The sequence below is a fragment of the Euwallacea fornicatus genome, chromosome 33 (assembly GCF_040115645.1).
Source record: "Euwallacea fornicatus isolate EFF26 chromosome 33, ASM4011564v1, whole genome shotgun sequence".
Lineage (NCBI taxonomy): Eukaryota > Metazoa > Arthropoda > Insecta > Coleoptera > Curculionidae > Euwallacea > Euwallacea fornicatus.
Genome location: NC_089573.1, coordinates 887,922 through 913,499, shown reverse-complemented (window position 1 = coordinate 913,499; position 25,578 = coordinate 887,922). Strand labels below are relative to the sequence as shown.

The window sequence follows — 25,578 nt, the reverse complement described above, 5'->3', positions numbered from 1 at the left end:
GTTTTATCGTTGTTATATTCATTTTTAATGGAAGCTTTGAATCGTTGAAAAGTTGCGTTTTCAAATCCATAAAAAGTATCACGATTTTCGCATTTTCGCAAATTGACGTGATTGTTGACGCTCAGTAGACATCGATTCGATATTTTTCACTTTAAAATTAAAATTTTCGCGGCAATCTCATCAAACTTAAATTTTCGTCAAAGTTCACAAATGTTGTCCGAGAATATCGTTTCTACCCTTTATACTCACCGAAAGGATTCTTGGCCAATGTGGGACGGTCAGCAACAAGTGGGTCAGAATCCCCTTCGTCATTGACAGCAGTGACCCTAAATTTATACTCAGAACCCGGATTGAGTCCAGTCACTTCGAACTCGCCCTTGCCATCAGGGGTGAGTTTATCCCCAGGCACTCGGCCACAACGCACCCACTTGCCAGTAGCCATATCCATTTTTTCGATTTCGTATTCCTTAATCGGACTTCCTCCATCATCTGCAGGTTTCTTCCAGCTGACCTTAGCTTTTTCAGCGGTAACATCGCTGACAACTAGAGGCCCCTCGGGGGCTCCTGGCTTGCTCAGCACTGTTAGTTCCACAGTTTCTTGGTCTTTTCCATTGACGTTTTCTATAATGAGGGTGTATTTTCCAGTGTCTTTTCGAACTGCGTTAAGCAGAGTGAAGTCCGTGTGGTAATCGGCGTTTTCGATTTTGATGCGTTCGGTATTAGTAAGCGGAATGTTATCTCTCCAAACCCATTTCACTTCCGGCGGAGGCTCACCCATGAAGTCCACGGCCCATTTGTGGGTACGACCCGCCTTTATGGTAACCGATTTAAAGGTTTCTCTATCGATACGTGGTTTCACTGTAAAACGTGGCTAATTAGTCAAATTGCCGACGGGATTTTGGTACTACACCTATGAGTCGTCATACACATATCTGTAAGTTATATGTAAAGTACTTGAAACGTCACAATTCCAAAAAATATATACATGAAATAGATTGCAAAATATATATACAGTATAAAAATCCTGTAAAGAAATAACATAAAAATTTTCAACAAGACAAAATATGGAAAATCACTCAACTTTGTAGAGAAATTAATCTTATTAGAAAAACGTTAATGAGAAATTCTAGCTTCAAAAATGAATTAGTTCTTGTTAATTCAATCAAAAAAATCTTACAGTTCTTGTGCTTGCAGAGATGGTTGTCTGTAGGTTCCGAGGGGGCACTTGGCCCGGATTTGTTGTGTGCTTTCACCCTAAATTGATACACCTGATTTTCTTTTAAATTCTCTACTTTTCCCTCGGGGTTGTTGTCGGAGGTCGTGGCGACTTCCTTCCAGTCGGGTGAGAACTTGTCCTTCATTTCAATTGTATAGTGAGTGATTGGTCTTCCGCCATCACTTTCGGGTTTGGCCCATTTGAGAGTGACACTCTTGTTGTCGTAATCAATAATGTCGGGTTTTCCCGGCGCCCCTGGTTCGTCATAAGGATTCTTGGCAAGAATGAAGTCAGTCGTCTCCAAAGGTTCTGATTCGCCCTCCTTGTTCTTGGCCCTTACGCGGAATTTATACTTCTTTTTGGGAGTGAGGCCTTTGAAGGTAAATTTGTTGTCTCCAGGCCCTACTTCACCTGCCGACACCCATCTTCCAGTGTCCATGTCCATTTTCTCTAGAACGTAGCCCGTAAGTTCAGTGCCTCCGGCATCTTCGGGGCGTTGCCAGTTGACTGTTATGTGATCAGCACGAATTTCCTCAGGTTCCAAAGGACCTTTAGGAGGTGTGGGCTTATCCAGCACAATAACTTCAGCAATTCCTTCGCAAGTGCCCGAACTGTTGTTAAGCACAAGTCTATATTTGCCACTGTCGGCGCGGGTGCACCTTCTAACAGTAATAATGGTGTTCTTCTCGTAACCATCAATGGTAATACGTTCTTCAATATCAGGCTTAATCTCTTTTTGGTCCAAGAACCACTGTACGGTAGGTTCAGGCTCACCACCGTATTTGATGTCATATTTGACAATTTGCCCCTTCTTTATTATAATACTCTTCAAATCGTCACCCAAGATGAACGGTTTGACAAATCGGCATTTGGCGATAATAGGCTTAGTGGTGTCACTGGGTTCTCCAGGGCCGGCCTTGTTAACGGCACGTACTCTGAATTCGTACTGATTGTTTTCCTTTAAGCCAGGAACTGTAGCTGCGAGCTGGTCTCCAGGAACTTCAATGCCTTTGGTCCACTCTTTTCCGAATTTGTCTTTAACCTCCACAATATATGAAGTAATAGGTGCACCTCCGTCATTGTCTGGAGGCAGCCATTTAAGATCTGCATGATCTTTGTCCCAATCGACTACTTCCACGTTATTTGGTTTGCTCGGTTCATCTAGAAAAGAACTATTATGTAAATGTTTTAAGAGAGTAAGATAGTCTTACCCCAAGGATCTTTGGCGAGCACAGGTTTGCCAAACAACGCAGGTTCACTGGATCCCAATTTATTAACAGCTCTAATTCGAAATTTATACTGTTTTTTCGGTACTAGGCCTTCAACTTTAAAGCTTGTCTGTCCCGGTTTTACTTCTCCAACATTATCCCAACCAGCTTTCAAGCTCAAATCTTGTCTTTCGACTACATAGTTTAGAAGCGGGGCTCCTCCGTCATCTGCAGGGGCCTTCCAGGACACCTTGCAGTTGTCTTGGAACACGTCGGTGACATTAACGTCTTGAGGCGGAGAAGGAACATCTTGCATAATAAGTTTAATATCTTTAACATCCTCTCCTTGTGCGTTGGAGAGCTTAATTTGATATGGTCCAGATTGATCTCTGCTGGGTTTCTTGAATTTGAAGGTTACTTTGTCGTCTGCTATAAGGACGTCCATGTCCTTAAGAGGAAGGACTTTACCATCTTTAATAAGCTTTGCTTCAAGTTGTGATTGTCTCGTTCCTTCAACTGTAACAATTGATTTATTAATTTAGAGATCTTTGAAATACAATTCCGTCCCGTTTATCGTTCATTGATTTTTATCGAAAAATATTAAACACAACAGTTGTCATATGGGTATTTCGATACATAGATGGGGATATAGACCCTTTGCCGCATTTTTTTTTTATTTAGATAAGAAAGTTTTTGAGATGACAACAACAAAAAATCTACCTATCTAATATGAGATAAATTTTGTATTTGACATTTTTCCCTAAATCTAATAATACAAGATAAATGCCATGTAACATAACTGCTATTTTCCAAACGGTAAAAGCCACGGTTAAGCTGGTTAAATTATGGAAAAGTTTAAATTCCCGTTCTGGAGCTTTTTAACATGGTGTTTACATAATTGTTAAATTATTTCTCAGATATTAAGGAAAAAACAAAATTCGAGTTTAATTGCTTTACGAAAGGTACTCCCTATTACGTATCTCGTCCTACGAATAGCTTTTTTGTTATATGATCAAATTTTTTGGTTAAAAGGGCTATATTAGGTAAAATTTTCTGCAAAGCTTGCTATCACGTTCAGATTTTAAAAAAATCTTTTAATATTCCTGAAATATCCGAAGCAAGGAATACATGGCGTCTCGCAAATAGCAATAACCCAATACTTACTTTTATACGGAACTTCCATAAGGATGGGTTTGCTGATAGGTGCTTCATAAGTAGATGGGAAGTCAATTTTAGGGATGCTTTCTCCTTTGCCCACATTAAGCTTCATGGCGGATTCAAGCTGCCCTGATACCACCTTGATTTCTCCATTGTCTTCCAAATCTAATTTATTGAAGACCAGTTGGTGCTTGCCTCCTCCCAAGTTTTTAATTTCAATTCGGTCAGATGGCACGATAGGTTCCCCGTTGAAGAACCATTCAGCTGGTGCGGTGGAGTCTTGCAACTCAATGTCAAGCACCAATCGTTCACGTTCGACACCACTGGTGTCTTTCAGTTTCTTATTGAAGCGATTCAGGTAGTTGACCACTAGTTCAGCTTCGGTTTTGTCAGCGTTCGTAACGCAAGAGTACATTCCTGCATCGGTGACTTTAGCATCTTTAATCACAAGTTTCCTCTTTCGTCCATCTTTACTAACGACCAATCTTTTATCTGGGGTAATTTCTTGGTCTCCTTTGAACCATTTTACGTCACCTCCTGCGTCATTCAACTCGCACACAAAGGTGATGTTCTCTTTTTCTACGTGCTGTTGATGCTTGAGTACTTTGACGAATTTGTACGGGTACTCAACGATGTTGACTTTAGTGTCGGTTCTTTCAGTTTGTTTTTCCAGCTTACAGGAATAATCTCCTATATCATCGAAGGTGCAGTCTTTTATAACGAGTCGGCAAACTCCACTGAGGTCTTTCGAAATCTGATATCTGTCTCCATCCTCGAGCTTTTTCTCGCCTTTGTACCATCCAACAATTGCCAAACTGTTGCTGACGGTGCAGGAGAGTTCAACTTCATGTTTAGTATATCCATCATATTTTTTCTTTAAAGGTTTCGTGAATGTGTAGCAGGGATCTGGCTCGTCGACGTTAAGGAAAGCTGTGCAATGTACGCCCCCGATTTCAATTGTGTACTTGCCAGAATCTTCCACTTTGGGGTTCGCAATAATGAGCTGGTACAAGTCATTTTCGCTTTTGAACTTGTACTTGGCTCCTTGGAAGAGTTCCTGCGCGTAACATTGTGTTAAATACACGCTGAGTTCCTTTGAGAGTTACTTACATCTTTTCTGAAAAGCCACTTAGGTTTACAGTTCGGTTTGGAGAATCCCGCCTCAAAAACGACTTTCTTGTCCTTGCCTTCCTTAGCGTATTGATCTACCAGAGGTTTCAAGAATGTCTCAGCTTTCTAAAATAATAGAAAATATTATAGTTAATAATCGGAACAATTACTTATTTTCCAAAAATAAATGACATTCACAAAAATCATATATATATCGGACCCCGTCAAAAATCTGCCGGCTCAAAAATTGGCTGAAAGAGTTGTCCTAAAAATCCATATATGTACAAAAAAATCCATATATATATATATACAGGGCGATTCCTCTCATCGCCATCAGAATGCAGATACAACACCTACTGTAGGATTATTAGTTTGCCGGGAGAGGTTAATAGTGGAAAATACGGATGGGGAGATAGCTGTCATGCTTTCGTGCATAACAAACATCGACAACATCTGGCGAGATTCTGATTCCCATCCCAAACCTCTTTTCTTTGGAAATGCTGCAAAATCGGCCAATCGGGAATTAGTTCAGCCAACGAAGGTCTTCTGGAAGATACAGGGTGCTAGAAAGAAAACTGCAACTCAGACTTTAAGCTACCCACTTTGGTTCAGCTAGAAACGCTTAGGCTATGATTCGATCAAAGGGTTTAAGCTGCAAAATGATTTTTGTTCATCAATTCATTGGGGATTTTTGAAATTCGAAGATACGGTGATATCATAATTAGGGCGCGGGGTTTTTTTGGATTCTTTGACACTTACTATTCGTTGTTTATTTGTTTTTATTAAATGCAAGTTGCGGTTTGAGGGTAATCTGAGGCACAGAGTTCTGCCTCAGACTATGCACGAGGACGCCAGTTAATGTATGGTAAGTACCTATTATTATAATATAGATATCATTGAGGAAATAGCTCTGATTCCCTTAAGGGGGCAGTCTAGTGTGAAGGGCGAAAAACAATTTTTAGCGTTTCTCGATAGCTTACGGTCGTAGAATTCTATATTCGGTTCAAGCGATTCGTTTCTTTTTGAACAGGGACGCTGAGAGCGCGCCCCAGGAACCCGGAGTAAATGGACAGGGTATATACTACTTCCCTCACGTGCCTTTTGGAATATTTTCCTACATTGTGATCGCGTAGAATCACATTTTTTTCAACGATTTGCCCAAAATGTAGTCGCTGTCGAGTGTCGCTTGAACCTCGCACAAATAAAAAAAAACGCAAAATTCGCCGTTATATTACGGATGAGCGACTAAGCGCCATCTTGATTTGGAAAAGGACATGCGCATAGTAATATTTATTGTTGCGAAAATTCTACGGACGAAAATCCTCAGGATCACCTTTGTCCCGAAGGTGAAGACTCGCGGTGTGAGTGGTAATACTGTAAAGCCAAGGAAACTACGTATTCTCATTCACCTGGTGGAATGAATGGATGAATGGATGAATGGATGAAGAAACTCGACAAGTTTCATCGTCAATGTATGAAGATTTGGGCTAGCACGATCTTCTGAAAAGATGTTTAGATTTCAATATGTAAAACAATAACGCGAATTTCAACTCCTGCGTTTGGGTTTTGGTTCGTAAACACGTATTTTGCAGCAGGAAAATTTTAGAAATTTCCATTCGTGCTGCCGCATGTGTATTTAACGAGTGCCACGCACTCATTTTGAGAATTTTCGGGGCAATAGGATACGTGCTTGGTCCAGAGAGCTCACGTTTCGTCCCTGAGTGCGACCACGACCGTCTTCGCTGCGCAGCTCTGATGCGCCGACGCCTCGAAAGAAGCTTCGCAAAGAAGAGAACAAACCAACTGAAGATGACTCTTATGGTGCAGAGGGGGGACTCATATACGGTCTTGGCATTCCCGATTGGTGGTGGAAATAAATATTCTTATCAGTTTTTCATTTGAAAACTTTGAACGCGCTTTTCTCAAAACGACGTTTTTACACCTGGCGCAGGTGATTAATCAAAAACTACTGGACGTATCGACTTCAAAATTTCACACCATGTCCAACACATTTACGTCTATCGTCCGTGTGACAATCACGTTAAGACTTTGATCCTGACGCGTAATTTTAACTCGTGTACACGTTCATGCAAAGCGCACCAAAAAGTTTTTCGGATTTTTGCGAAAACGTGGCAACATCGCAAATTTATGGTGAAATTTAAAAATTTCGACACCGTCGATAGCCACGGTGGTACCGATTAAGAGCATCTTTCGACTTTCTATTTCAGATATCCAGGACGATCGGGATTGCTTGCGCCAGCAGAACTCACACTTTTTTTATTGGTGTGGAAAGAGGTTTATAAATGAATTAATACACATTTTTAAATTATAAAAAAATAACTCTACTGTCCTAATCTTAACTGTCCAAGAAAAAGGTTTGTCTAGTTATATGCAATGCTTTAAGAAAATGTTGAAAACGTGCCCGTTTTTAGACTTTCACACCAGACCACCCCCTTAATGATCACATTTTCGCGCTCGGTCTCTTTGATTTTTCCCATTTTCTTATTGTTAAACTGATTTTTAAATGCGAAAATGCGCGCGTTACAAATAAGTGAATGAGAAGTATGCGCGACATATCTATGAGACTAATGGGGTAACTAATAGGGCGCAGGGGGTTGCCATGTAGGAAAAATCAACAAATACAAAAGCGTTGTTTTTATGCCAGAAACCTAATTGGAAAAATCACATATTCGTTGTAAATCGTCGGATATCACATATATGTCGTTATTAGAATTAGTTCAAGTTCATCTAGGGTGATTTGGCAAGTTGGTAAGATATCACAAAATATCACCGTGTAGGTGCAGTTTCTACTACTTACCAAATGATTTTGCACTCCGGTAAACTTTTAATACGCTGAAATCGCCGAATGATGTTTACAGTAATTATTCATGTGTAATTTACATGTCTACATGCTTTTTGTACTATCTACTGACTCTTCGTAGACTTAGAGTTATATTAAGAACTACTGAGTGATACATTGGTGCGTGTAAGTAACTCATTAAGTGCATAGTGGATTGAAAAATCGGGAACAACCTTCAGTTTACGCAGTAAGGGCCATTCAAACGAAATCCCAGTATAAGAAAAGCGCCTAATCTCTATATGGCACTGAAAGAAATAAATAATCCTCAGTTCTGATCATGATTGTCTGGATCGAGCTAATTATAGTTCAATATGGAACATTATCTCCTTCACTTCAGGTTTTTCGATCTGGAATTTCTGCATCATTCGCTAAAGTATTTTTAGCTTCGTTTATTCTAAAGTTAAATTTCCCAGCCCGGTTTAAGTTTTTCTTGACTCGAAAACGTATGTTCCCTGTCAGTTATGCACAATTAATTGTATAATTGTACAGGTGATTAGTTTATTTTTAAGTCAGGTCGATGTTTACGTTTAAACGTTGTTTATGATCAGTCTCGGTATAATTAGACTGGGTCATTTCGTTCTTTGAATCATAACAATTATTACCTTTTCCACTTTCTTCAGTGTGGGAGCCGGCTTCTCAACTTCCTTGAGATCTCCCCAGTCGGGGTCTCCCTTTTCCTTATCCCATTTGGCGTATTTTCTTTTCATCAACATGGAACGGAAATCAACACCAGCAGCGCCTGCAGACGCAAACTTGTAACGTGTACGATTCATTTTTTCCTTCTCATGTTACTTACCAGCAACGTAAAGCATCATCTCGGCGGAATCTTCCCCATGCACGTTGGAAACCACCACTTTATATTGCCCCTCATCGTTAGGCTTCACTTTCCTTATACACAAAGTGATGAAGTTGTTTTCCCCATCTGTTACGAATTTGAAACGACCACCTTCAATGATTTCCGTCACATTCTAAAATAAAATTTAATGGTCGTCATTAATGGTCGAATGCTGATTAGTTTTCGTTCATGGCTCAGTTTTTCACCTGGATTCGGGGAATTTCAAAGTTTGAGACGAGCAATATAACTAGCTTCCAGATGAAACTTTATTTAAACTTGAAAATATGTCGAATCGAGGGAAAACCATCACATTACATTCGCTACACTCAACACTGAAGCAATTCACGGAACGCTGAAAGTACCATTGGGTTCTCGAGGACTGTTACAGATTCTAAAACGTTAGACGTACACAAACTGGCCCATTTTAATGTGCAGTTCGATACGAAATACCTTATTGAGAAGCAGTTTAAAACCGTCCAGAGTTTGAAAAAAACAAAATCGATTTTTGTTTTTTTTTTTTTTTTTTTTTTTTTTTTTTTTTTCGATTTATTAGTGACCATTTTGAGAAACTGATCCGGAATTTTTTAGATTTTTTTAGACGATAATAGGCTAAAGCTAAAAATATATTTAAACGCACACTTTGTTGTATGTAGGAGACACTGCCCGTTACTAAAATGTTAATTTTTGTAAGATTCCGGTCGTGATGTATTAAATCGGTTACGCACTGTATACATTTTTATTCGTATTTTATCATATTATTACACGCATTCTACATTTCCGAACGTGAATGAATTTACTACCTTTACAACTGGGATACCCTGTATAATGTGATTTTTGGCAACTGTCATACGAAAACTTGCGGATAATCGAACTTGAAGTCATATCGTCTTCTTAAATTTCGTAGAGCAGCTTACTTCAATAGAAAGCAATAGCAACGTGGGAATTTCGAAAGAAACATCTGTTAAATTTTGAAATTATTTTTGAAATATCTTTCTATATTCCGCCTAATACACTGCGGAACATTCTAATTTTTTTTTTTTTATTTAAGTAAAGTTTCGAAAAGATGAAGCTGCGCCGAATGAGTTTTCACGTTCGTTACTTAGCTTTTCATAACAACTCGAAGCATCGAACGTAGTACCTGTTTCGTCTAATGTAATGTATAGGGTGTCTTCTTTAAAACTTCGTACCTCTTTTTTGAAGAAAATTCCAAAGGAAGTCGTTAATGTTTTCAAAGACGACGATATTGGTATTAGACTTAAATCTTCGTAAGCAAAGAGCTAAACTCAATTTCGCTCGTATAAGTTTCAATTGATCCATAAATTATGTGAAAACTACGTGCTCGAGTGCCTGTTTTGTTGTTCTCTTTTGCTAATTTCCATCACGAACGAAGCCACGTTAGCCGGTCGCCATCTGTAATCCCGAGACTGTTGTGCTCATCATAACCATTTCTTACATAATTTAAGATCTCTCATTAGCAATATCATACAGGGAGTATAAAAATTTACTGAAAATGTGTTTGTTAGCAATCCACTTGGGTAACGTGTTTGGTTATATTATAAAAAAAAATAAATGTTCCAGGAATATTTATAAACCTGTTTAACCGACTTTCAACTTTTGATGTTTTAACAGAGATTCTAGAAAAGTACAGAAATATTCCATAAGCCAAGAAACATAAATATTTTAAAGAAAAAAGCGTAAAATCTCAAAAGAACAATGGTAAAAAACATCCATTGAACAGATTTCTTTCGTATATTGAGGAGCTTCTACAGAGTCTAAGATTTCAACTGGGCACGTTCCGTACTCGAAAAATAATATTAATACATAAGCTTATTTCACAGGAAACGACTATCGACCAGTTGGCCTTTCTGCTCACATTATAAACAATTTTATAAAAAATAAAAACAAAAGGCAACTAAATTTTCAATCCGATTATTGCTCCAACAGTGTCGTGGAAGGGGAGATGCATCGCGACCGTCTTACTGTGCGAAGGGGGTTGAGTATAGTCCAGTTGTGAGGGTTGTTTTCCCACTTGGTTTGCAGTGCTCGAATGATGTGCGGACGTTTGAATTTAGTGAAAACGTGAATTTTTTGTGGTTCGCACTAATTTTTGTTGAAAACTTAGCTTTCGCAGTTCAACGGATATTGACGGTTCTGTGCTCATTCGGATTTTCTATGCGCGCGCCGAAAACGGGTTTATAAAGATCCCACAGAAATTTGAAACTTATACGTCATACCGAACCACGTGACCCAAGTGAACTGATAAAAACAGATTTTCTTAAAATTTTCGTTTTTATTTCGCGATTCGTTTTGAAATTGCGAGCATTTTACATCTTTATCCATGTGAAATTTCGATAAATCGGACACTCGAGTTTGCCCCTAGAAAGTTAAGCATAATGTCAATATTCGTCCCTTTCAAAAATATTAATGAGGTGTTTCACGATTTATTTTATTACAGTGGAGGAAAGATAAGGAACAATCACTCTGTAGATATTTACATGCAATTCGAACCGTTTGGAAATTGCAACTCTCAAGCGTGGGAAAAATGACACATTTTAATCGTTAATATCTCAGAATATATTCTCTACAGAATTTTGAACCAATTTTAAAGTAAAAATTTACTGGGCATTCCATGTATAGATTTATAACGGGTGATCATTGAAAAAAGTTCGAAGTCGGCAGGTCCATCGTAAGTGTAAGGTATTGATTAAGCCATTCGCTATATACCGTCGAATCTTTCACATTGAATAACGCATGAATTTACTCAAATTTCTCTTATATTTTAACATCTACTTGAGGTTGCTTTAATCTTTTATTTTACTTTATAGGTAAAAATTTTAAATGTGGAAGTTGAAGGATTTTAGGTAGATAGTCTGAGTCCGGTACTGGAAAAAACAAAAAAGTACTGAAAAAACAAGGAAGTTTTGCAAAAGTTGCTTGATTTTTAGTGACATCCTGTATTTTATTAGTGTCTTAATGCGTCGCCTTATCCTGGTTTAAAGGATATAAGATTTTGCAGTATTATCTCCAACCTCCTCCTTGACTTCGATGATTAATTATTTTATAAGAGTAAGTATTCCTCCATGATATAGTTTAAGTTCGTTCAATCTAAACCGTTAGCGTTGTGGAATAGATACATTTGAAATCTAAAAACGGGGAGAGCATCAAAATCCTTTTCCAAAACGCATTAAATGTTCTCAGAAATGAAATGCGAGTACATGGTGTTCGATTTAAAAATAATTAAATTCTGGAGAATTCTAGGTCTTTTAATTGTACCTTTTTTTGACAAAGAATTCTGAATGCCCATCGGAAATACCTCGAATCTGCTCCTTTAAGGTCATCTACATGACCAACGTTAAGTAAGAAACGTATTCAGTAAAATACAATTGGTCACCCTGTGCAATATTTCAATGATCTAAATTTTTGTCTTTTCTAATTCTCCGGAACTTTTGATAGAACACTCGCCACTACTTACCCTGTATACCAAGTAAAAGCAACAATTACTCGACGTACCTTGTAAAATTTGAACTTTGGGGGTGGATCACCTTCAACTTGAATCGTAATGTATGCGGTTTGATCTAAAATTAAAGAAGTGTTTATTTATTGCTAAGGCCGACTACGGTGAAAATAGCCTTAATTTATAATCTATTTCAGGATAAACCAAAATATTGTTATAAATATCCAACCGGAACTTCAATTTAATAATAAGTTGAAAATAGCTTGCGTAAACGTGGTTCATCACTCTTCTCTTACGACAAATTTAGAGCGTTCTTAGTTGGATATGTATCAAAATTCCGGATTTTCACCTTCAACGGAAGAATAATTCTCTTGCACGTCGATAATGCTTGGAGGTGAGCCTTTAGGGCCTGAAGGTTTGAGTGGAGTTGAAGGTTTATTTATTAAATCCTCGAAATCTGCTACACTGGGCCTCCGCACCTCGGCGCTCGGACGACGACGCTACATAATTTTTTAATTAGAAAGTGGTATTCGCTCTGTTGTCTTCGCACAGTTAAATGGAGCTTTCAAAGGCCTAGGGCTGAAATGTGGGCGCTCCAGAAACACGTGCAAATTCCTCCTAGGGACAACTAATTAGCCGCATTAGTTGTTCCTAGGTCCGAACACGTTTACAACACATAAAGCATCGAAGCACAAAAGCTTATACAGCTTAAAGCCCATGTTACACCAAGCATGTTTGTTAGGGTTATTTACGAGTATGTACACTACAAAGTTTCAAAATTCGCTGATAGTCACTTCAAAAACGAAAACAGAATTAGGAACTACTAGAAAGTGTGAGTAACAGACTTGGGTAGAGCTTCTACCGAAAATGGTATAATCTGGTCGAGTGACGGAGACATGGGTTTCTACTTCATCTCAGATTATATCATAATTTAAAGCCTTGATTATATTAATACACGGATACAAATTAATAAAAAATAAACAGTGAAAAAGGAAGTAGTGACATAGAGTATTAGATGGGACTCTAAAATTCATGTACAAATAATTATTTACATTTGAAAATCCCACATGTAATGTTATATCAAAAAATCTCGACAGAAATGTCCAAAATTATGGTCGTCTTCGGATCTAAAAAGTCGTTAGATACAGACATTTAAATATTACAGACTTCATCTAAAGTAAATCTACATTTACATTATCCCTCTAACCTGTTTGTCAGTAGCTAATTCCCCTGGACGTTTTGATTTGGGCTTTAAAGAAAAAAAAAACAAATGAGGTAAACTAGAGGATGGCGATAAATAAGCAATAAATCAACCAAAACGTGTTAGGTTTCAAGAAATTCATGTAACAAACCGAAAGGCCAGTTTTGTGTATTTAAACACAAACCTCACCTTTGGATCTATGACCTCCCCGGGACGTAATTTTCCTCCCTGCGAAAAGATATCATATAATAGCCTTAAGAAAACCTTCAGGTAGCAACTTTTTCCTCGTATAGAACGTCAGAGAGTTCGAGTTAAACCTACATTTGAGGAGTGTAATACTCTGTGGCTGCAGAACTTATTAAGTCTGTAAAGTGTAATGCATTGCCGGCTTGCTGGTGCTCTAGTATGGGGTGACTTCGTGCATAAAGTACGTGCTAGATTCAAAGAGAGGCAAGGAGGTTCGCGTATTAGCAAAAGAACCTCTTTGCACGCTCTTTAAGTGCATTAATAATTACAAGTCCATATATTATTTTAATTGAAATTTAAGGAACTTAAACGTTGCATGTGCCAAAACGTTAAAGTTCGTTTGTTAACGCATTTAGACGGCATTTCCAGGCGTGTATGACGTATACCACCACTTTGGGGTTTACCTTTTTGTCTTCTAACACCTCTCCTGGTCGGAGTTTTCTATGTTCCTAAAGACATAAATGTTAAAGACATGTGACTCAACGCGAGACATCTTCACTTTCTAGACAGGAACACTAATATATTCAATTTTGTACAACTGGTGATCGAGACAAACTTACGTGACACTATAGCAGGACTTTTAAAACCATTATATCGCTTTCGCTTTTATAAACCTTATATAATGATTTAAAGTTCCTAAAATTTTAAATTTGCATTATCGCGTCGGAATTCGACAACTTTCCATAATACAAATTTAAAACGACGTTAAAAATTAAAACTTCCAACCTTACCTCGTCTGAGATGATGATGCTGGCACGTCTGGCCATGCCTTCCGGTGGGATCAGAGAACCACGTCTACTACCCCCGGTACCACCGGGCTCCAGCGATGCCTTGCGCGGCTCTGGCGTTCGTTCTTTAATTACTTCAATTTTAGGAGCTTCTGGGGTTTTGATTTGAGGTACGTTCGTGGTTACGGCTTTCTGTTCCGCTGAGAGAGCAGGCTTTTCTTTGCCCTCAGTAGCTAACTGAGGCTTTTCCTGTTTTGATGGCGATTATTCATAAAAGATCTTTCGATTTTGCGAGCGTGAGCAGGGAGGTTGTTTGAAGGGCGTTGGCGAAGCGATTAAAGCGAGGGGTGCAAAGTACCTTGGTGAGTTTGGTTTTATCCCTTCCCGCATAATCAGGCATATCGTGGGGCTCGAATGTTTCCAAGACGGGTCTGTCATAGTCGGGAATGTTTTCCCACGCGTTGACATCAAAATCGTCTTTCTTTTTCGCTTTCTGGGCGGTAGCTTTGTCCAGTTTTTTCATCTCTACTTGCTGTTGAGAAGGAAGGTATTTCATTGCTTTGCCTTGGTACGCGAACAATGGTTAGTGACGTATTGCCCAGGTCGTGGACAAGCGTCGATAGAAAACATAGTCTCGGTTTATTATGAAGAAAAGAAAATTATGGATATATACAAAGAATAGAATAGAGAGAAAGAACTCGCGTAGAAGAAAAACGAAGAGATAGGGAAGAGATGAGGAGAGAGAGAGAGAGAGAGATGCACGTAGAGGCACTGCAAGTCCAATGCCGTTACCTTCAACTCGGCCTCAATTTTTGCTTGTTCGGCAGTTTTAGCCTCTTTTTTCTCGACAGGCTTTAACTGAATATCCTTGAAGCTACCTTGCTTAATTTCGCTTTTAGGAGGAATGGGCCTTTTCACTTTTTCGTTCTACATAACCGTAAACAAATTCGCCTTGTTATATGTACATTTCCTTTTATATACGATATTCAAATCGTGGCTCAGAGCGAATGGCACTTACCTTCGGTGCTGGTTCAGTTTTGGCCTCGGTCTGCGCGGCACAGGAGAGACACATCAAATAAAGACATCACAGAGGAAGACATTCCAGCGAAGACATATGAAAAACCAGAATATTCTATTTTAGATTTGGTTAAATAATGGTTCGAACGGGTATTATTGTTAGTTGATGTGTGCGCAGTTTAAATTTTTTTTATTTTTTAATGTAAAACTTGTGACTGTTAAAACAAATTAGTGTGAGGTATACCTTCTTAAGTGTACCACGTGTTTTGGATAAGTCTGGTACGGGTTCCTCGGGTTTAGGTGGTTCGATTTTCTTTTCCGGAGCAGGTTTAGGTGTAGGCTTAATTTCAGGCATTTTTGCAGGTTCACTAGGGGGAGGGGACTTAATTTTGGCCGCAGGTGTTTTTTCCGCCGTTTTCGGTGGCGGCGATTTGAGTTTTTCCGGTTCTTTCGGGGGCGGTGATTGTACCTTTGGCGATGGTGATTTGACCTTTGCAGGTTCTTTGGGTGGTGGAGATTTAAGTTTTTCAGGTTCGAGTTTTTTAGCCGGCTCAGCTTTTTTCGCTGCCGGTTCTGTTTTTTTGGCAAAGCTTTCGTCTACGTTATTTGTGGGTGTGGTTGGTGTTTTCTACATTGGAATTAGTCACGCATTAGACTAAACATATAGGTACTTTACAATGAAACATGAAAGGAATAATTTATGTACCCTAACGAATAAATGTTTGATCATACCGCTTCAGGAGTAGTTTCCAACTTTTTGGCACCGATTGTAACCTTCTTTTTCTTGTCTTCGGCAATAGACGATCTCCTAGATTCGGATTTAGTTTCTTCTTCAGTGGTGGTAGTTACCACTGAGGATCTACGACTTGAACTCTTAGTGTCTTTGTCTTGAATGATTTCTTCCTTAGTTTGTACTATGGAGCTTCTGCGAGATTCAGTTTTCTCTTCGACCTATCATTTGTTACTCTTCCTCAACTTCCACATAAACAAGTAAATTAGCTTACCTTTTGTGCGGTCGTACGCTTGAGTCCCTTTTTCTCTTTTTCCTCGGTTTTAGTCTCCTAAACAAACATAGACAAAGGACGATATTTAGACAAACACCTTACAAACACGTTTTTGAGACTAACCTCGACTTTCTTTACGTCCTTCTTTGAAACATCGTTTACCTTCTTGTCTTCTTCCTTCTAAATGTGGTTTGTTAAGCCCCAGATACATACAGAACTAAACAATAATAACCTACCTTTTGGACTACCTTTGTCTCTTCCTTTTTCTCTTCAACTTTCTTCTCTACTTTCTTCTCCATTTTCTTCTCCTCCTTTTTCTGCTCTACCTTCTTCTCCTCCTTTTTCTGCTCTACCTTCTTCTCCTCCTTTTTCTCCTCCTTTTTCTCTTCCTTCTTCTGCTCAACCTTCTTCTGAACTTGTTCCTCCTCCTCTTCCTAAAAGCCAAACAACAACGTCACCTTTTATCGTCACTCGCAGGTATAATTCAGTCAAACGAGAAATTACCGAATGATAGGGCAGATCAAACACAAACTGAAATCAAACTCCCTTGAGGCAGGCTTATAAATTAATTTTGATTTATTTTTATAAAAATGTTCGGAGAAGAAGGCTTAAATTTATTAAGCTGCAAAATATTTATAAAAATTCAAGGCTAAGTGTTAAATGGAATGCCATAAAATATCTAAATCAGTCGATCAGAAAAATAAACGCAAAGTTTCCCAGAAATGTTTAGTGTTAAAGTCGAATATGTATGTGTGTGCTTAAAGCAAAATTGGTGTTTGTTTTTGTGTACCTCAGACTCTTCCGGTTCGCTCTCTGGCTGTTTAATTTGTATTTTTAACTCCTGCTGTTCTTCCTCCTCATTTTCTTCTTCCTTCAGTGTGAATTATGTGTAAAGTGTGGAAAAATAAATATGATTTTATAATAAAATTGTATAGGAATTGTAGGGAAAATTACCTCGTCCTCATCCTTCTTCTTTTTGACGGTGAGGATCGCTGTTGCCTCATCCTCGCCGAACTCATTTTTCGCCACAACTCTGTATGAGCCAGAGTGGGTGGTTTTGCATTTAGTAATGCTCAAACGAGTAACAGTGCCATCAAATGTAATTTTATTTTCACTGGATTCTCTGATAACAGTGCTCTCTTTGTACCAAGTTATGGTAACCGTTTCGTCGGCTAATTTCAATGAAGAAATGAAGTCTGCAGACTTCCCTTCTTCGATGGTCTGAAACATATTTTAATGATAAACGCTAAAAACTTTTATATAAAAAAAAATGTTGTTATATCCAAAATTGTCAATGCTTTTATACGAGATTTCTTTGAATTGAGACGTTATCTTGAACTTGCATTAGGCAGGAAAAATGAAGACAAGTAGCACATGTGCGAACAAAAAAAAGCTTAAAGAGTTTATTTTTTATTTTCTCTTTATGTTGTTTGTTTCCTTTGTTCATCTTTTTGTTTCTCCTCGTTTCGTCCTTGACAAAATAACATTCAATTTCGGTTCAATCTCTTTTTCAGCATGTGCGTGAAGATTAAATAAACTTACAATATTCGTAAGTTTGGTCAGCTTAGGTTTCTCTCCTTTAGGTTTCTCATCTGGGGGCAACTCGGTGACCTCCACAGTTTGAGAAGTTGCTTCTCCTTTCTCGTTTTTGGCGACCAACTTGTAGAGACCTTTATCGCTCTTTTGAACATCAGAAATTTCCAACTTGACAGCAAATTCGCCCTGAAACAAGATTTCATTTTATATACTTTCCTTTTAATGTTTTTTTAGGGAAGACTTACGTCATTGACTTGCTCTACTTGTACTTGATGTCTGGAATCTTCCTTAACAGCATCGTCCTCCTTGAACCACGTGCAGTCAGGAGCGAACTTGCTGAGCACTTTGCATTCAACGATTACAGTCTTCTTCTTGATGATCTTGATGACTTTTGGCTTTTCCTTTATTACGGGGATAATTTCGATGTTGAGAGTCAAATTGGCGTTTAGCTCTCCATATGTGTTTTTGATGTTGCACTTGTACAGGCCAGAATCTTCCATTCCAGGGTCTTTGAGCTCTAATTTGATGTAGTATACGTTATCCTCGACTGTTTCGAAGCTCATTTTTATTTTACTGCATTCCGTTACTTGTTTACCCTCGCGATACCATACAATGGTAGGCTTGGGGTCTGAGCGAACTTTGCACTCCATTATGACCAATTTCCCTCCTTGATGGGAAGTTATTCGGGGCTTCTCGACGAAAGTGGGGCCGTCCCCTTCGGGTTCGGGTTCGGCTTCGATATTCAGGTTGAGGTTGGCGTTGCTTTCGCCAAATTCGTTTTTGACGTGACATCTATAGGTGCCACCATCAGGGCCTGAAGGGTCCTGAAATAGACGCATTTTGAATAATTTCCAAAATACAGCCGGCCGCATCCACTACTGACTCATGGTATAACATGGTACGGAGTGATCCGTTTTAAAAGAGTTAAGGGGGAAACCGGTTTTGAACACTGAATGCAAGCGCTTCGACGCGATTTTACTTTCGTGTTCATAGATTTGTTTTGTCAGCATAGGGGGTGTATTGGGGGGATAGAGGGTTCATTACCTTAATCTCGAGTACCAATTCATATATGTCTTCTTCTACGTCTACGACTCGGATCGCTGTCTTAGACGACTCCTTAACAACCGTGGTTCCGCGAAACCACGTGACTTCGGGTTTCGGTTTCGCTTTGCATTTGCATTTCATGGTAATGAGAGTCCCGCTCTCGTTCGGGATAATTTTTGGTTTCTCGATGAACGACGGCGCAAAACCTGCGGCATCGTCACCACCTGTAACACGCACCAAAATACGTTATCACTATTCTAGAGACAGGCTTTTAAATCAAAAGGCCATGCTCATGCAAAATGACATTACACAGGTCGAAGACAGAGTGTTGACGGCACTGGAACATAAATTGGAAAATACAATCAGTAACGGAATTGAGACGTTTCACAGACATATAAGGTACAGATACGGTACGACCAGACTGCTCTTGTTGCAGCCTACCTTGGAAGTTTAGCGCGATATTGGCGTTACTTTCGCCATACAGATTGAAAGCGTTACATCGATAATTCCCGCCATCAAAGCGAGTCGGATTTGCTATTTCTAGGGTGAGGAGATATGTGTCTTTAGTGGTAGTTTTTCGAAGCATGCGAACTCGAGAGCTGTCCGCAATGCTTTTTTCGCTTTGGAACCATGTGATATCGGGGTCTGGATTTGCCTCCAGGAGGCACTCCATTATAAGTACGTCTCCTTCTTGCCGGATTGTTGGTTTCTTGGGGAAGCGGGGCGCCTTCCCGTCGGGAATTCTACGAAAGAGTGGCAAATCACCGCGAGATACAAATACAAATCACTCACGCTCTTACTTTGGTTTCTCATTGCTCTCGAAGTTTAGGTTGATGGTCGCCACCGCCGTACCGTACTTATTCTTCGCCAAGGCGCGGTACTCGCCCGAGTCAGTCTTCTGCACATTGTCGATTTCCAACCTGGCCAAATAGTAAAGCTTCTGGTCCAGGTCCATAGAGATGGTATACCGACCACCAGTATCGCTGATTTCTTCTTTGCCGTGGTACCTACGGAGTGGTGCCCGTCGTCAGAACCCGGCAAGGCGAGGGGGTTCTCCGGATCATACGTACCACTGAACTTCGGGTTTCGGGACTCCGACGCACCGGCATTCAAATAAGATGGTGGAACCGTCGTCCGTCTGCCGGATGACCGGTCGCTCCGTGAAAGTTGGTTTAATGCCCTCTTGCTCGGGCACGGGAGCTTCATCGCCTAATGCATAAACCCTTCTAAACTGGCTATCTTGTACATAGGACAGCCAGCAACTCGCGCAACTTACAAGGCTTACCGAAAGGAAAAGCTCAGCTTTTAATCATTACGTTACGCTCAACTGTGTTAAAGTGATATAAATAAATAAATAAATAAATAAATAAATATATGGTGTACTACAACTCTGAAATACATGTGTCACATTTTGCAAGAACATGGCCGTTGATAGTTATCAATGTTAAATAGTACAAGTGTTGATGGTGCGGGTGGTTGGAGCGGGACCTCGAGTTAGGCCTAAAAATCAGAAAAACAGTCCGCTCCTCATGGCCCTCAGGTCGCTCTGCGTTGCACTGCATAGTCAAAATTTCATCTAATCTAAGCTTGAACTCTCACAAACGAATCGGATTTTTAATGTACACTGATTAGAAATGGGATGTTAAAAAACTGCAAATTAAAAGCTGAGCTGAGATTAAGCGTCGGTTAGTCCATTGTACTGTGCACGAGTGCTGACTTACTTGTTCTTAGCTGCTGGCGTCAATTGCGATTGAGTTGGAGATAAAGGGGTTACGATAGAAAATATAGGTGTTTTGGGGGGCAAGGGAGGGTCTAATCAGGGGGTACGAACTGATTCCGAAAAGGGCAAAGAGCACTACCCCAGAAACTTATCTGTTAGAAGCTGTCTTTTAAAAGCTTCTGCAAGTTACTCTTAGGGGTTATTCCGCGCTTGGCAATGGGTATTAGGGTTGAAAGAAATAGAGTTTGGACTGCAATTACGACACACAAAGCAAGGTAGACACACCACATTTAACTTACTATCAAAGTTGAGGCTGATCGTAGCGTTACTTTCTCCCAGTTCATTCTTTGCAGTGACCTTGTATTTGCCAGCATCCTCAACCGTGACATTTATTATTTCAAGGGTTGCAAAGTATGAGTGGCCATCTTTGTCTATCCTCAACTGAAAGGGAAGTATTTCTCTTTAGAACCCTCGAATTTAAAAGAAAGTGGCAAACGAGGCTTATGGTTAAGGGCCTACTACTTTCACACCGATCACCAATGTGACTCCAGACAGAATTGACTTCACGATATTTTTATTTTTTCGTAAATATTTTGCCAATCGTACGTCTTTAACAAGGAAGCAGATGTGGGATTTCCACTCTAGTCAGGCGGAATCACATGAACTTTCATCAGGTCAAACTCCAAAGCTCGCTATTCCGCCTTTTTTTTTTTGGGGGGGGGGGGGGGGGTGATGAATGCTTAGTTAGAACCACCTTAAATTTATTTGTGTGAATTTTCATTGTTCTAGAACCAAAAAATATATATATCAGCAATTTTTCAAATTTTCCCTCGCAGGAATGCGTAAAGTTGGCCACAGCTGGGACTAAAAAGTAAAATTAAAAACTTTTGAAAGTACTAATAGCATAACTACTAAAAAATTCGTGAATTGTGTGAGAGAAGACCTTCAAGGGTGATAAATCCTCGATATGAACGCACCATTAATATAAAATCATGAATATTTTGCATAGTTTTAGTTGCTTGTGAAAATAAATGTCAAATTTTTTGAAAACAAGTCAAAATTATTTTTTTTTAATTAAATTTACTTAAAAAAAAAGGAACACTCTATATAAGTTTTTCCCTTTTGGGTTAAAATGAGGACACGAAATGCATCGAACCTCCCCTGAGGTGCAAATTTTTATTAAAACTTCTTGGGAAAATAATGCAGATTTTTGACAACATTTTGAAAACGTTTTGTACGTGCCCTGCCTTGCATACCACCGTGTGTTCCCGTACAGTAAAACGAATTTAAAAAATAGTCATAAATTCTGAACTCAAATTTTCATCTAAAGGGTTCAAATTTCTTTATCTAAACACTAATTTTATACATAAAAGTGCGTTCATAAAAAATTCATTTATTTTAAGTTTTAAAAAAATAATTTTCAAATAGACCGTTATACAAATATGTAATTTGAATCTAAATTTAGGCTCTTAAGCCAAATTTAAACGTTTTTGTGTAACGTTAATGTCTTACCTAGATTTTTCCGCGTATTCATACCGATCTAGATGTTGGCCCTAAACAACTTTTATTAATTGCCCTTTGTACAAGTTACATAAAAAACATAAAAAATATAAAAAAAACTTTTTTGTGTCTTTTATTACCCTCCAAAAAACAGTTTTTCTAGAATTTTTAAATTTCAACTATCTATTTGATATTTAAAACTTTATCGATACTAATAATTATCTTTTAAAATTTTCCTTGACAAGTCTTTTTTTTCGACAAGTCGTTTTATCTATCCAGGAATACGTTTTTTCTTTTTTTTTAATGCAATAAGTTACCAGATATGTAAAAAAACCATATACAGGGTATCCTACCGGAAATATCAACGATCTAATAAGCAAGAAATATAGTTATATAAAAATTTATAATCACACATACGAAAAATTGCATATTATTGTACGACCCATTTCATCGAAAATATTTTCAAGGTTGCGGCATTTGCAGTTGTATTGGAACTTGGTGTCAACTGAATTAGAGATTATGAACTTGTGATTTTGTTTTTAAAGGGGTACCACCTTAAAAAGAAAGTCATTAAACCTACAAGAAATTAAAGACATTGTGGAGAAACAAAGCATTATAATAAAATTATAAATTCTTAAATTCTTCAAGATATAATTTCTGTCTTATTATGCGTTGTTCGTTCATTCGTTTTACGTTTTATCACTCTCTTTTAAAGCGATTCGTCGTTTACTACTACTACTTACTAATACTCCACTCTTTTTGAGATACCGACGTTTTTGTAAATTTGACAGCTGTAATTTCGATGTTAAAACAAAACGGTTATATAACTGTGCAGCATTAAATTAAACCCCCTGTTAATTTTTTTTTAATTCAAAAGCAGCATTAAATAGGGTTAAAAATTGCAATTTTTCGACACTTGTTAATTTTTTTTAATACGTCTTATGTCACCGAAATGGACGATTTTGAAAATTTGAAGCATGGGCCAAGTGATACCTCAAATTATACGCCTTTGAAAATTATATTCAGTGGTGTATTGCGATTCAAATCTATCGATTAGTTTTTGAGAAAAACAGCTATAAGTTTGATAAAAAAATGGAATACCAACTCAGTTGAATGGTACGTAAGCAATGAAAAAACTTGTTGGTTGATGGGGAATTGGCTTGTTTTTGATTTAGTGCTCACAAACCATCTCTGGTTATTTTTATTTATCTTTTTATTTTTTACTTTATTTTATTTGTTTTAACCGAAGGTTGTTTGTGGGCACAAAATCGAAAACAAACCTGTTTTCCATCATTAAACAAGTTTTTTCATTATTTACGTGCTGCTTAATTGAGTTTGTAATGCATTTTTTACCAAATTTCTACCTATTTTTCTTAAAAACGGATGGATAAATCTTGAATCGTAATACGCCATTGAATGCAGTTTAAAAGGACCTTTAAGCGCAGTTATGACTTGGCTCATGTTTCAATTCCAAAAAACTGCCCGTTTTGTGTTACCGTTAACACATGCAACATTAAAAAAATAAACAAACGTCAGAAGACAGTATTTTTGATCTATTTAATGCTGTTTTCGAAAAAAAATGCTAAAAAGTCGGGAGGGGGTGTCAATTTAGAGCCGCACTATGTAATTTAAGATATACTGAAACAGTATCGAAAAAAATCAAAAATACGTTTAAATTTTTTTTTGATAAACTGACATCTTCGAGTTAACGCCCAAGTTGATTAAAACGAAATAAATTAATGTAATTGGTAAAAATCTTTGGGTTTATTCGAAGGATGCTACTTTTTTGAAACCGAGTGGTACCATATAGTACCTATATGCGTCGACCTTCGAAGATACGGGGCTTTAGATATGCGGGTGCGAGTTCTTACCTGATTTTTGGATGTTTCTAGATATTCCAACGATAAAAATGGTCATGAACATGGCACATCTAACTACAGCCCCATGTGGGGAAACGGTAAGACAAGCCCATATGCTTTTGTTATTGTCACGCAGTCATTGAAGTGTCGTTTTAAGGCTCACGAAGGAACTTTTTATGTCGGAAATACGATAGCTGAATTTTCGAATCCCCGGTGTTACCTAATTTCTCAAGGTTCAGTTCTAAACATACACTTTGTATATCCCAGGTATTTGTACAGGATATTGTTACTTGCCGATTTGTCATTTTTATTTATTTAATCACTTGCTAGTTCTGGCACTCGTTCAAGTTTATTTCAACGTGTTGTGTAAATGAGTTTCGTTCTCGGCTATTTGGTTTGAACATAAAGAAAACAGTATTATTCATTTTTGACGTCTAAGACTGCAAACAAGTTAGGTGGGTGTGTACAATCCATATACGTAACGATTCGTAACCGTAAATTCCACTGCACCATGGCGATTTAAGTGGATATGTAGATGGCATGAATAATTACATGAAAAACAGTCCTGTACCTTGTGACGAGGTGTCTCTTTGACAGGGTTGTTATTATGGAACCAATTGACGACTGGACGGGGATCAGCTTGGATTCGACATTCGAAAAGTAGTTTTTTACCATCTTCCTCCTGCCGAATAGCTGGTTTCTTTGCGAATGTTGGTGCAAGACCGTCTATTTGTCTATAAAACAATCATTTGCGTATTGCAGGACCTATTTTTGTCTCGTTCCCTAGTCAAACTTACTTTTCTTTGGGCTCGTCCATAGCTGAAAATTTGAAACATATCATAAGAATACATTCAGAGCGACGGGGGTTGGGAGTGTTTTAACAACAGAAAGACTGGTACTTACGGCTGAAATTGAGATTGATAGAGGCAGCCACCTCTCCCATGGTGTTCTTCGCTTTAACTTTGTAAAGTCCAGCATCAGTCTCAATGACATCGTCTAATTCCAAAACAACGAGAAATTTGTTCGTTCCTATGGACTGAATTTTAAAATTGGTTCGGCTGTCCTCAGAGAGAAGTGTGTCGCTGCGGAACCACTGTATATCCGGTTTCGGAGAAGCGAGCAGTTGACATTCGAAGACGAGTTTGTTCCCGTCATCCTCCTGCCGAAGCTGCGGCTTCTGGGTGAAGCTGGGAGCGAAATCCTCCGCCACTCCCATGCTCTATTCTTCGCGTTATCCTGATATCATTGACATGAACCCTGCCCTGAAAGCGAGGGATGTAGGCGTACCCTCGATGAAAGCGTGCGTTCAGCGTAACTGCAGATCTAGGTTTTTAACAGGAACGCACTCTCGGATCTTCCTCAGGTGTTTCTTTGCAAAGTTCACTAGATTAGCACTTACGCCTCACTGGCACACATCGAACTTACTTCCTGGTAGGGTTTAATAAAGGGTAGTACCCAACACTTCTTCACGTCACTGCACACACTTCGCGTTCGCGTGGTACTTCGTCGTCCCGTCGTACGGCGCGTCGTCGAGTCGTTCGTCTAACTTTAAGTTTGCTTGGTGGCCTCCAAAGCACTGACTAAAGGAGTCCAACGTGCACTTCGGATCTAAACCAAAACGTAACGACGCCCCCCGCCAGCTCCCTCTCTTTGCTGTGGTCGTCGCGACGCCGGATTGAAAAACCGTTGCAAAACCACAACTTTCAGGATTTTCCCACCTCCTCCGGTCGGACCTCTTTCGCTTGCCTTTCGATGAGTCATACGGAAAAAATTCACCCACCGCTATACTGAATGAATACTTTTGCTCAAGCGGCCGTTCGAGCCAGTGCTCATATGGGGGGACCTGAACCGACTTCAAAAGTATTCTGCACCTGCATGACAT

The 25,578-nt window shown here is 38.8% G+C and overlaps 1 protein-coding gene across 14 annotated transcripts in view; it reads right to left on the bottom strand.

The window, feature by feature from the left end:
* Window positions 1-25,287, bottom strand: part of bent (projectin protein bent) — a 51,156-nt gene extending 25,869 nt beyond the window's left edge. Inside the window, exons 1-33 of one of the 14 annotated variants that reach the window (XM_066299390.1) lie at window positions 25,122-25,285; window positions 24,600-24,958; window positions 24,494-24,515; window positions 24,268-24,430; window positions 20,637-20,778; window positions 19,688-19,826; window positions 19,418-19,624; window positions 19,059-19,360; window positions 18,618-18,841; window positions 17,819-18,397; window positions 17,580-17,759; window positions 16,992-17,258; window positions 16,828-16,908; window positions 16,274-16,471; window positions 16,161-16,217; window positions 16,038-16,094; window positions 15,766-15,984; window positions 15,278-15,661; window positions 15,035-15,064; window positions 14,809-14,943; window positions 14,375-14,548; window positions 14,020-14,265; window positions 13,693-13,737; window positions 13,049-13,090; window positions 12,191-12,341; window positions 11,898-11,962; window positions 8,349-8,520; window positions 8,155-8,291; window positions 4,693-4,818; window positions 3,589-4,639; window positions 2,428-2,940; window positions 1,178-2,377; window positions 250-858 (exon numbers count right to left, since the gene is read on the bottom strand). In XM_066299390.1, the coding sequence (XP_066155487.1) occupies window positions 250-858; window positions 1,178-2,377; window positions 2,428-2,940; window positions 3,589-4,639; window positions 4,693-4,818; window positions 8,155-8,291; window positions 8,349-8,520; window positions 11,898-11,962; window positions 12,191-12,341; window positions 13,049-13,090; window positions 13,693-13,737; window positions 14,020-14,265; window positions 14,375-14,548; window positions 14,809-14,943; window positions 15,035-15,064; window positions 15,278-15,661; window positions 15,766-15,984; window positions 16,038-16,094; window positions 16,161-16,217; window positions 16,274-16,471; window positions 16,828-16,908; window positions 16,992-17,258; window positions 17,580-17,759; window positions 17,819-18,397; window positions 18,618-18,841; window positions 19,059-19,360; window positions 19,418-19,624; window positions 19,688-19,826; window positions 20,637-20,778; window positions 24,268-24,430; window positions 24,494-24,515; window positions 24,600-24,912 (8,230 nt within the window). In that variant the 5' untranslated portion in view covers window positions 24,913-24,958; window positions 25,122-25,285. Of the gene's footprint in view, window positions 1-249; window positions 859-1,177; window positions 2,378-2,427; window positions 2,941-3,588; window positions 4,640-4,692; window positions 4,819-8,154; window positions 8,292-8,348; window positions 8,521-11,897; window positions 11,963-12,190; window positions 12,342-13,048; window positions 13,091-13,231; window positions 13,271-13,692; window positions 13,738-14,019; window positions 14,266-14,374; window positions 14,549-14,808; window positions 14,944-15,034; window positions 15,065-15,277; window positions 15,662-15,765; window positions 15,985-16,037; window positions 16,095-16,160; window positions 16,218-16,273; window positions 16,472-16,827; window positions 16,909-16,991; window positions 17,259-17,579; window positions 17,760-17,818; window positions 18,398-18,617; window positions 18,842-19,058; window positions 19,361-19,417; window positions 19,625-19,687; window positions 19,827-20,636; window positions 20,779-24,267; window positions 24,431-24,493; window positions 24,516-24,599; window positions 25,066-25,121 lie in introns of all 14 variants that reach the window. The other 13 variants (XM_066299388.1, XM_066299380.1, XM_066299379.1 and 10 more) reach the window with 13 other exon arrangements.
* Between the last annotated feature and the right edge of the window lie 291 nt (window positions 25,288-25,578).